Raw genomic sequence first — 12,537 nt, forward strand, 5'->3', positions numbered from 1 at the left:
AAATTTTTCCTACGAGAGAGGTATACACATAGTATACAGCGTAAAGTACATGCTGTAAGCATCACACTTTTAGTAAAAAATTACAATAATAATTCTAAGTATGAAGTTGCAATCTTGTGCCGTAAAATAACAAGCATTGCCGAAGAAGTGAACAAGCCTTAAAGGCAGCTTTTTTTGCTTTTATGTTGGCCTAAATACTCAGAGAGACTTGGCGCTAGAAGTCAATATATATAAATGTGGTTTAAGATCTCTAAACCATTACATTGTGCTACCCACTCTCCACCTACAACAACAACGCTAGTCCACTTTAAACTTCCTTTACCTATCACATAATAGAATATTTTTCAATAACCGCAAATAAAAACCCCAACTAAATTTTTAGAAAAGCTTTAGAGAGCTTGAAGGTTTTTTATAGGTTACTTGGAAGGATTAATGCAAAAGCATTAATTAATTTATACTACTACCTATATAACAGAACGCAGTTAATGTGTCTTACTGCTTCACTTATTGTATACGAGCGCGTGCTGTTGAAATCAAGTACTTTAACTCCCCTATATTGCCTTAAAACGGATTTGTGCTTTAAGTATCTAATAAAGTCTGAAGGAATTTTAAAACTGAGGGCTTATCAGTTGTTTCTTATACAGTTTTTGACATTAGGATCTCGTATAACCAAGCTATATTGTAGCCAGAATTGTAATGCTATCTGCGCAAATCATAGGCAAGGTAACATGAGTATTTCGCTAATTGCATAAGTAATTATTTATAGTTTGGCTTTCAGTTTTCTATTATTGTACCACCTAGTGCTAGCAGAGATCATAATACTGAACTTTCTTATTTCTACTACCTTAGCTCCGGAAGAGATTAATTGTGGGCAACTACTATCTTTAGAGAACCTTACGATCTGAAGTTCGTAACCACTTCTATCCTTTTTATTTAGTAGCTGTCTTGTTATCAGTTTTTTCAGTTATAGGTTTATTATAAACTGCTAGTAAGCAATAGCATCCGCCTTCCTGCGATTTATCGTTTATATTTCTTTACCGTATTTGTTGTGATTTTTATTATTATTTTTTTAGAAAAATTATAATTATTACCGCCACAAGCTGAAGGACAACTGTAACTGTATTTAATCTCCGAACTGAAGTTTTGTGTTTTTTTGGTATTTTAATAATCTTTTTGTTACGTTTCAATGGTGTAACCTTCTTTCGCAGATCTGAGATTTTTATTTATTCTTCCTTTACCTGTAACGAACCTTGAGCAAGCAGTTATCAAATTTTTAAATAGCAGAATATAAGCAAAAACACGAATTTTTGTATTTACAAATCGATTAAAAAGTTCTTTCTCCTTGTCGAGGGTAAAGTTATAGATCCACTGAACAGTAGGGAAGGTTAATAAACCAACAATACTACTAGTGGAAATTGTGTTGTTCACCGCATATATATACGAAGTGGTCTAGACCAACTACTACACACTACTGCCGCGCAAGCCTAGACATACACCAACCGTGGGATTATGTGGGGGCCAAGTTCTGTAATGCCTTAAGTGTACAGACTTGCATCAAGAAGGCCAAATTTATTATCTACCGCTGCAATTACTGAAGAAGCGCTGCTTTTGCAATATACTTAGCAAGTCAATGGTTTCTAAACCGTGGAAAACCGGCTTTTAGTGAGGAAGGGTAAAGAGAATTTTTTAACTTCACTCGTGCTTTTCCAGGTCCAAGTGCAGTCCAATATGAGACATACATTACATTTACAGTGTTCTCACCGTTCTTGAAGTTCTTTTTATCGAGAAGATATATAAAATTATTTCTTTTACTTACCCTATAACCGTTCTTTGTATAAATTTCAAATAGTGACGTCGAGGTTCCTTCTTGAGACAAACACTTTAAAATCGTGTAATTCCTTGTATACCCCCCTTAGCGTTTAAAGAGAGTAAAGTGAGATCAGTTGTGGAAACCATTTATCTAATTAAGATATGTTCATATTGCTGTCTAGTCCGTTTGCCTTAAATTAGAGTGAAAAAAATTGCTAAAGAGTTGGTTTATTAGATGGTTACTTCTCTCAATAAAACTATTATCGGATTCTGCTGGCCAAAGAGCTTTAAGATCTCCTTCAGTGAGTTTTTTTTTTCGTAATTATGTTAAATATCTGGGATTACTAAAAAATTACTTTTTCTTGACTAATAAACTCGCTTTCTGTTGCTATTTTAGATATGTCAATTTCTAATTGTATTTTTGTGTTTTAGTTTTTTAGTTTGTCTTTTGGTGTAGCTCAAAATTTATTTTATTATTTTGTGTTTGTGCCACCCCTCGCCTGCGTGTCCAATAGAATATATATATATGGTAAATAACCTTACTAAAGATAAAAAAGCGAATTAAACACTCACCCAAAGGACAAAAAAAACTTCCTTGCCCCTCTTTAATAATTTTATTCCTGACTTACTACAATAGATGTGCATAGTACTCTTTCTATTAATTCCTTGTTCCCCTTTTAAATTAAAAAGTTAAAAGGGTCTTAAACAAAAGAGAGGATATACAGATAAAAAGAATATAAATATTAGATAATATATACCTTGATTATATATATAATAAATTTCTGTGTATGTTAACTGTAATTAGAAACGAACAAAATTAAACTTTTTACCTTTATTAATAAGTAAATAAATTTTACACTAAAAAATGATACCCAGAGGAAAAGATAATTGTTCCGCCTATAAAAAATTCATATTATTATTATAATAAAAAAATAATACGATTATTTTTAATGTAATAATAATAAATATATTAAGTAAAATATAAAATATTTAGTTTAAAAAAAAAATTAGTAAAAAGATTTAACACTTTTATATTCAATTTAATAATAATAAAATAAAAATATATTAAAAAGTAAAATAAAACGATTTAAAAAAAATATTAATAAAAAAATAAACTCAGCCAAACTGGCTGCTTAATTCATGTCTTATCCTTACATCTCCTTTTCCTTTCTCCCGTGTTTCTTCTTTGTTCTGTTTTTAAAAATTGACCTATAATAATTTGCACTTTGACCTAAGGGGTTTACTTTGTAAGAAAGAATATATAGTATCACCTACTGTATTAAGTAATTAAAATTGGTTACTACTATCTATCATTACAAAATGTGTAATATACGTTGTAAGCAGTACAAACAATGAGGGCATTCGGTCAGAGTCCACTGGAAGCGAACTTTAATAATATTTAGGTCTTATATACCTATTGTACCAGTTTAGAATATAACTAAAAGTACTAGTAACCATTGGGAGTACAGTTATTTTCAGAGCATTTGCTCGTGGTTTTTAATAACTAACTAATCCTTAACTGTTTCATACTAGCAATGACGATAGTTGAGTTTAAGTGTGGATCTTGAAGCATTCATTAAAATCCTTAAGGAGTTATAAAAAACTTGAAGTTTATTAGTTTGACAATCAAGGCAAGACCAACTCAACATTGCATACAAATTGTGAGTTAGTATATAAGCAGATCATTATTAGGTGAAGTCTTCTAAGTCTACATATTTACGAGCAAAAAGCTAATTTTTGGTTAATAGCAACTTTCCAGTACCTAACCTATTATTTTACGGAAAGAGCAGTTTGAAATATTTTCTTGAACTTTACGGTTTTCATATATCTTTTTTTCTAGTTATTATCAACGATGAATTTCCAGAGCCACAGTCGACTAAATTTCCAAAGTTAGTGTTGCGAACCTCATCAAAAAACACTGATATACACCATATTCGAATTACCCGTTTATATGCGGACTGTAAATTTTCTGTACGACTAAAAGATTTTTATCATATGCACTGAGGATATAGACATTCAAAACTTGCTCAACTTGAATTAGAAACCCAAAATGCCAATTTATTACTAAGGCTAATTTAAAGCCCAAAAGTATTGTAGTGGTGATTATTTAATGGTTAGAAGCGGTTTAAATTAACTACAACTCCAAAAGTGGACGCCCGCGGTTGAGTGCGATTAATCCGTTATAAAGGTACACAAGTTCGACAGAAGTTTTAGTTAAAGACCGTGTAAATCTTAGTTATCTTAATTTACGAAGTACCTTTTCAAATGGAGAATCTAGCATTTTGTCTTTCCGTTTACAAAGTTTTAAATTTCCTAAGTACCATAGCCTTTGGCAGTTAACAAATGAGAGTAAAATTATGGGTAGATAGTCTGTGACAAAATTTCCAGGCTTTCCTAATTTAGAAAATTTAACGATCTTCGCTAACCGCCAACGATTAAACGTAGGTTAGTAAATTTTCTGTTGAAGAGTTTATTTGTGAAGGCGGTAACCTTAGTAGTAAAGTGTTTAAAAAAAGGTTAAAAGCACCGTCCAGTCCTAGAGTCTTTTAGTTTAAAGCAAGTAAATATAATAGATATCCTTCCCAACTAGGTCTAGGTTAGGAATAGAGATTTGCTGCAAAAACGGGTACATAGTAGTGAGTTATGAATTTTTCGAAAAACTAGGATTAGTATCGTACAAGCACGATGGTTTTATTTTTAGCAGTGCCCGCTAGGACATTATGATGTACGGCCGGTATGCTAGGTAATACTCCACCCGGGGTCGAGGGACTAAATTTCCATAACGGTCAATTAGCTGAATTTAGCGTTTTAACTTTTATTCCCAGTTTATTTTTTTCGCTTAGGTTAGAAGACATATTTTTTAATCCAAAAGCTGAAATTTGACTTTTTTAGTGAAAGCTTGTCGATAGCCCTGTTTATCCTAAAAAAGCCAGGCAGCCCTATCCTTCGCAGAGTGGTTTTCATTGCAGTTGCGTGGATACAAAGTAATTTTATGGTGGAAAGAATTCAAATGAGTGATGCTTTGAGCTATACTTAACGCATCTCGCTATGCCCGACAGCCTCTCATGTGTGGTGGTACGGAAACATTCTGCTGTAACGAAAACTTTTTTTCTTTTAAGACCCTCTATAGGGTTATAACCTTTTTTCTTTTTTGGTTTTAAAAATAAATTATCTTATAGTTCTGTAAACAGTCTCCTAGCTTCTTTTAAGATATAAACTTTACGAAATTTACGTCTTTTGTGGAAAATTAATAGTATAAATAATATTAACCTTAAAAATTTGTGGGGCGCAAGTGTTATTTTTTGAATTAAGAAATTTTCAAAATAAGCATTATATTTCAGTTTTGCGGTATGATTTAACTAATTATTATTGTTAATAATATATACAATCTTACTGTTACTTTTTTCTATTCTTTATTATTATTACTAATCATGCTATTACTATTCATATTATTGTTGGTGGGAAATACCGTTTTCACCATTGTTATTAATGGGGTGGGCGACATTGTCATCATCCACGTTATTGTCGGTTTGTGTACTACATCAGCTTCTACTATTTTTTTTTTCATTGGTCCAAGTTTGTTTAAAATTTAAAAAGCGTAGAATGAAGAACTTGTGCTTTATGTGGTTTCAAAAGACTCTTTCTGCCATTAAAAAATACTTTATTTGTTTATTGTTTTTTTAAAATTATTTTATCCTACTATGTAGTTTCTAGCTCTTTTTAATTCCTCATTAATTGCTAACAGGTTGGTACCAAGCATCCGCTATTTGCCTTTTGCAAAAGGAAGACTCATGCCTTGCTGATATGAACTCAGTAGGATTTGTAAATGATAACTATGTAGGCAAGTAATATTTTTTTTATAGTCAAGTTCATTTAAAGAAAAATGTAATTAATTAAAAAAGTAGGATATTTGACTCTTATGCTAATGAAGAATATTTCCCAGTTTTGCAATTAATAAGTTCACGGACAAAAGTTGGTCGCTTTGTTGACTTTTTGGCGTTGAGGTGCTAGCTTTGCCTTGCTGTTCATAGGTAGTAGTGAAACAGAAATGGTTAAATAAATAGATCGTACATATATAAATTTTACTTAAACCAATCTTTAGTAGCCGCTCTAGTGTTGGCACAGAATAACAATTGCAAATTTTTGCATAATCGTCCTCGCCGTTAACCTCAAATTATACATACTAGTTACTTAATTATTTTTTTTTTTTATGGTTAGTAGTAAATATATATTGACTATTTAATTGGGAAATTCTAACATTTGTGTTGGTCAAAGACAGCATTTTAGAAATTGCAAGGCGTTTACAAAGAACTCTAAATACTTTTAATGAAGGTATGGATTTTATGTCCTGATTTGATACATCGAATATAAAATGTACAAAGGCCAATTAAGTTTAATATTATTTACCAACTCTATATAAGTATAATGCGCGGTTAATTCTCATAATTTATCATTTGGTCTTTATAAGTTATACGATACATAATTTATATCGTAAAACATTACCACAGAGGAAAAAAGTAGAGCTTGGACGCCTCAACCAGCAGGCAATTACCTTTATATATTTTTACACTTCAATTTTTATACACACTTTGTATTTACATTAATGCAACCATGATAGACCGTCGAAATAGCAACTATGAGGGAAACCAAATATATTTACACACAGAATATAATAAAATGGTTCCAGTGCTTATTAATAACTTTTTCTCGAGGTATTTCTTATTACGGTTGTTGTTATGAATAAATATTATTAATTAACGACCAACTAAAGCCGAAGTTCTTAAAAAATTACCAAGAATGTGATAAGGTTCCCCTCGTTGGAAGCAGAAGGCGTCTATAGTTAATGTTAAAAACAAGATAACCATCTAATACAAGAAAAATTAAGTTCTGTTTAGTGAGATTTCTTCGATTTAATAACTCGTTCTCATGATGGGATATTATAACAATTCCTCACCCCTCTTGAATAGCAAGTTTTAACTAAAGTTTCCATTCCTTCTAGGCGTGTAACGCTAATTCTTCTTTTGAATCTATCCGTCGCCCCATTTTGGTGGACGCCCACTTTAATGATTTAAAAACTGTTATCAAGAGCGTTAATATACCCCATTTTGCCGAAAAAACCATGTTCGATTTTTATTATACCAAAAAAAAAAGGTTGTCGTACACGATGTCTAATCCTAGAAAACAACTGTTTCTGTGCGTCCTTTCAAAAATTTTCAGCAGAACGCAATCGTGCAAGCTGTTAAGAGTCTATTAATAAAAGTGTTTAGCGTGCGCATAAATTAGCATTATATGCAGGTAGTAAAAATTAAGGACAATGTTGTCATAATACAAGTTAGCTACTATTTTATCTTATAAAGTTATAGTAATTATGGCACTTCTTTACTTCTTAAAACCAGGCTCTTTAATGAAATCTACTCCCTTACAAAATTTTTACATCTCTTAATAATATGATTATTCAGAAGAAGCTTTCATACTACTTTTTAAACCCTATTTTTTGTTTAATAAACTTGCTAATGCACCTTTTAACACTAAAAGCCGGCAAAACAATTTATGTCGAAGATCTCAAATTATTGGTTGGTTTGGCGGATCACGTTCAATTCCATCGCTAAGCGTGATTAAAGTTTAGCTCAAAGGGTGGCATATCGATCTTTACTATTAATCTTTTTGTGATTGACTTCCTCAGGGCTGTTGTGTCGTTATGCTTTTTGTTGGAAATTTTTGTAGATGGCCGAAATGTGAAGAAACCTTTAAATCTGTTGAGGATTTAATTCAGCATGTTGAAGAGGTATGATAATAACTTAAGCCGGAGTTAATTGTGATGTTTACCCCTTAACATCAGACTCACGTCCCCAAAAGTGACACTCCTGTTTTAAACGACTCTGCTACGATCCATCTCTCCTATATAAGCCGATACTTTACTGATGAAGAGGCACATATATTTTTTTTAGCGTTAGGGATTATGCCTTATGTTCCTTTTATATAAAAGTTGGAGAAAAGAAGAGTTGAGCGAAGGTTGCAGTCATCCCAAACAACATTGAAAACTGAGGTTATTTAAGTTAGTGTAACAATACTTGGTTTGTATCATAACGTAAAAAATTGTAAGGAACATCGTTGTAGGCTTAATGGCATATATTTTGTTCGATAAACTCTATATTTGTTCTTAATTATATTGGTTAACACTTAAGGATAAAAGGAAAACTGAGCTATTTAAACCGGCAATTGAACATTCCGTTTCTGGTTTTACTTCTAAGGGCTTTACCGAGTTAGATAATAGTAATACTTTGAGGTTACACCTCGCCACCTAATAATTTTGTTAAAGGGCGTGTATATAGTTTTTTTAAATTAATAGACGAAGTTTTTCTGAAGAAGTTGTTGAGATTTTGGGTAGAACTGCTCGGGAGACCTTGGTACCTGGTATATTTCACTAGAGTTTTTTTTGTTAGCGAGCTTGTTTTGTATAATTTTTATATCAAAAGTAAACTTATAGTTCTCTGTCGCCTTAAGGTGCTGAGAAGGCTTATGTTTGTCCTGTACCGGGTTGTGGTAAGCGTTACAAGAACGCAAACGGCATCAAGTACCATGCTATCCACGGCCACGGCGCACACAACCAAGTTAGACGACAGAAATTTAACGCGTCCTTGTACTTAACTGTTACTTGTTAATATATAACTATCGCTAGCTCCGCGTTTACAGTGATCTTGGTGTTCTTGCCTGTTTTTATTAATTTTACGGTCCAATAAACTTTTTGCTATTAAGCGTACATAATTTTATTTAGACTTTTTATAAATATCGACCCATATTGTGTTTAGGGCGTCTCACTCTTTTACAAAAGTTTCGCTTTGCCCGATGTAATAGTTAATTTAGATTTTTTACGTAGAAGTGGTGGCCCCACCCTAATCTTATTTCTGGCCCTCTTTGGCATTTATTGTGCCTGGTCCGTTAGGATAAAAGAGCTGCTTAAGAGCGAGGCTGTTTGGTGCTATTAAGAGAATGAAGTTTAAAAAGTTCCTTACTATTTTTTTAACATTTATTATATTACAGGCCTTACAAGTGTGAAGTTAGCGGGTGCGGCCGTCGCTATAAAAGCAGCAATGGCTTACGCCAGCACATGATAGCCACTCACGGACCCGATATTAAAAAGATAGCCAGGATTGACGCCTCTCCCGCAGAAGAGGAAGGAGCTCGGCTCCCTTTGAACAATGGCAGCGCTGTGCCTCAAGGCTCGGAAGAACCAGAGACCTCGTGTTGCTCTTCTTGCAAGACCTCTAACGACCTGCAAAGTCTGCCAATCGCTTCCTATCGCAACGGCGAATCGATCGCAAACATCACAGGCTCCTCTGCTCCGGTAAATTTAACAGTGGAGACTGTTTAACACTAGGTTTCTGAAAAAGTTACTGCGCCTTTCATCTTTTTCTTTGCGAAGGGTCTTTTGATTTATTATGTACAAAAGTACGTCTTTAGGGTCTGTGAATGTATTTCCTCCTCTATATGTAGTTAAAAGTATGCCTTTTTTGGTAATAAAGCATCAACATATGTGCTTTTTATTTTGTACAAATTGTTGCAGCACAACTATTATATTGGCTCCTCTCCAGGTATATGGTTCTAAAAAATTGTTAGAACAAAAAAGGTTCTGAAGTATACTTCATTCTCGAGCCTACTCGTTCTATCAACTGTTAATCTGCATTTGTGACTGCAATTATGGTAGCTTAACCACATTACTGTTGTACGAAAGCACAATTTTAATATTCTAAGGGATAAAAGCCTATTTTTAGGTTTTCGATTGTTACCATAATCCGTTCTGTTAGTTTTCCAGCGTTAAGGTACACGGGGAGTACTAAGCGTTATGTACATTTACAATTGGACAATGGCACCCAACTATGGAACGTTGTCGAGTGGAGTGCGATTAATATCTTTAGGAAAAAACTTATTAATAAACGACCTCCTTTTTATAAGAGTTCATATTTTGAAGCCGTATAAAATATTTTAACTTTCGGATTGTTGTAATGTGAAACCTTAAATATAATTAGAAAATTTGGTTTCTTGCCAACCTTAACTAAAAAATGTTTTTACATTGGTCGCTACAAAGCGCATTGTATTATTTGGGAGATTTACAGAATTTTTTGAGTAAATGTAATAAAAAAAAATTTATCTTATCATACCCAGCTTCTTTCCAACCAAAACTGATGACACTTTCAAATAAACAACAGCGAACAAATAAAAAACGAACTATTGAGGAAATTATTCAGAATTAATAACAGAAAATCTGAAACATTAAATAAACAAATCTAAGTTTACTTAAATTATCTTCTGTAAGGGTATAAAAATTGAATAATTTAATAAATAATAAAATATCTCTTAGGGAGGTCGTTGACGCTCAGGATGCCTTGTGGAAGTTTTAGTCCAGATTTTGGCAAGAGCAGTTAACGACCCAGCGACTTCATATATGTAAATGGACTACTCGGGCTATTAACTTTAAGAAGGTAACGGTAGCTGCGTTCCTTGGCGTTGTAAAAACATTTGATCAAGTTTGGAGTGAAGGTCTGCTGCGCAAACTGCGCTCGTTACCGTTCCTCGTGACCTTTACAACGTGCTGAGGTCATATCTAAATGGTTGCTTTTCACTGTCGAAATTAACCGCAACTCCGAAAAGGGGACGCTGGCAGTTACGTGCGATTAGTTCTTTATAAGACACGTTCGACATTCAGCATGCGCGTGGGGGATACACCGCCGCCGCCGCTGCGATCTCAGCAGGGGTTCCTCAGGGATCCCTTCTTTCGCCCCTTTTATTTGCAACTTATATGAGCGACGGTCCCTACCATTAAATCCACACAAACGAAGCGCCCTGAACGCCGATAATATACGACCGTTTTGCGCCTTGCTAGCAAGCATTTAGAGCGCTATCTTGACGCCCTTGCTGATTGGTGCCATAATTAAAAAGTCCTACAAATGCGATGAGAGCTAAGCGCTTTTAATAACTAAGAAACGCATCCCTTGTTGGCGCCCTTAACCTTTGATGGCGGACGATCCCTTGGTGTTCTCAAGAGTCATCATTGACAACAACTTTCCTGACAGTCGCACGTGGACTATGTAGTAAAGAAGGTCAAGGCAGCAATAAGACACTTTACCTTTTACTAAAAGCTTTCTCTGCGAAGCAAAACGGCATTGTTTATCTTACATCCAGCTAATAATGACATATGCTTCCACTGTGTTGACCTAACGACTCCACTACAATACCGTCGCCACTTTAAGTGCGACAGAACAAATTGCTGAAATGAAGCTCTTCACTGGGACTTGCAGTTGGACCCTGTAGACATGCTCTTCCAACGTAATGCCAATGCCCTTTACGACAGGCTAGTCAGGCACACTAATCGCCTGCTGATGAGTAAACTTATTTACGAGACTGGGGACGGGAACGTTATCCCCGCCGAAGTGAAGGGCTATTTTTTTTTGTTAATGTCAAGAACATAATGGCATCTTTATGCTGAAAGCTATTATATAACATGTCTGCGATCACTCCTGATCGAGAGCTCGAGTATTTGAAGTTTTTGACTCTATCGAGTACCAGGTGCTGTTAGATTATAAACAACTAAATAAATTAATAAAAATTTTGTTCTTTGGTTTGGTGGCGTCCTTTCGGGCTATAAAGATGTTTTAGGTTTATTGTGTAGAGGACAATTTAATATATTGTTTTGTTGTCGAGGGCCGAGAAGAGTGTTGTCCGTAATTATCTATAGGATAGTTTATTAAGAGCTTAGCGACAAAAGAGAGTGTGTATTATTAAAGAGCCTCATAGCGAAAAGAAAAATTTAAGTAGTCGGCTTCTCAACTTTATTAAATTTGCTACCTCTTTTATACATTCCCCCAAACGCAAGTAATTTTCGGTCGCTCAGATAAATACATGAAACCATCATACCGGGGAGAATCGGGTAGATTAGCGGTTAAAGCATTGAAGCGCATGCTCAAGGTCTAGGTTCGGTCTCCACCGACGCGACTCTCCTTTTCGGTCTTTGATGGTCGCGTATTTAACCCCGCCCTCAAAAAAAAATTTAATACACTGTTGCCATATCTCTTTTAGGCCTCCTTAACTTTACTTACAAATAATACGATGTAATGCGTTCTTTTTTTTATATAGCAATGGTACAGCTCTCTTTCCGTTGAATCTTTGTTCTTTGAAACAAATTTTGAACCCAACTTGGGGCATCTTTTTCTAAAGTTGCGATCAATCTCAATGGTATGAGTCCTCTATCTACCATTAAGTTAAAATTTAAAAGGTTATTTTCTGTAAAAACCGCAAATTAAAAACTTGGGCTAAGAAAAATTAAAAAGCCTTCATAGTTGAGGGCCAGAAAAAGGGTTAGGCAGGATTCCCTTATTAGCAGAATAGATGAAAATCCTTTTTCCGGTGTGGGGAAGTTTACAAAGAAACGACCGAGATAGAAAAAAAAATTGAGGCTAAGTGGAAATTACATCAGGAGGTTTTTGAAGCCAAATTATAGAAAATTTCCAACAATGAAACTTGCGTCACACCGCAAACTTGTTAAAATGGGAAAGAAAGTAGCATGAGGAAACTGTCACAGATATTTTGGACAAATTCGATAACCGCTTAAAACTGCATTCCATTGAAATTAGTTTATTAACAGTAAAGTTTCATTGATCCCTCTCCAGTTTTCCCGATGATATTAGCCGCAACACGTTTAAGAGCAACACATAAATACGGAGGTATGTCGTT

The 12,537-nt window shown here is 34.2% G+C and overlaps 1 protein-coding gene across 1 annotated transcript; it reads left to right on the forward strand.

Annotated features, from left to right (window-relative positions):
* Positions 1-7,376: 7,376 nt before the first annotated feature.
* LOC135121744 (juxtaposed with another zinc finger protein 1-like) lies at positions 7,377-9,273 on the forward strand. Its single transcript, XM_064046024.1, has 9 exons — positions 7,377-7,429; positions 7,493-7,594; positions 7,649-7,738; positions 7,796-7,855; positions 7,995-8,095; positions 8,159-8,223; positions 8,314-8,449; positions 8,687-8,785; positions 8,851-9,273. The coding sequence occupies exons 2-9, from the start codon at positions 7,508-7,510 to the stop codon at positions 9,179-9,181; spliced, it is 969 nt and encodes a 322-aa protein (XP_063902094.1). The 5' UTR covers positions 7,377-7,429; positions 7,493-7,507; the 3' UTR covers positions 9,182-9,273.
* The last annotated feature ends 3,264 nt before the right edge of the window (positions 9,274-12,537 follow it).

The sequence above is a fragment of the Zophobas morio genome, unplaced genomic scaffold (assembly GCF_036711695.1).
Source record: "Zophobas morio isolate AGI-343-1 ecotype UQ-CSIRO unplaced genomic scaffold, CSIRO_AGI_Zmor_V1 ptg000686l, whole genome shotgun sequence".
Lineage (NCBI taxonomy): Eukaryota > Metazoa > Arthropoda > Insecta > Coleoptera > Tenebrionidae > Zophobas > Zophobas morio.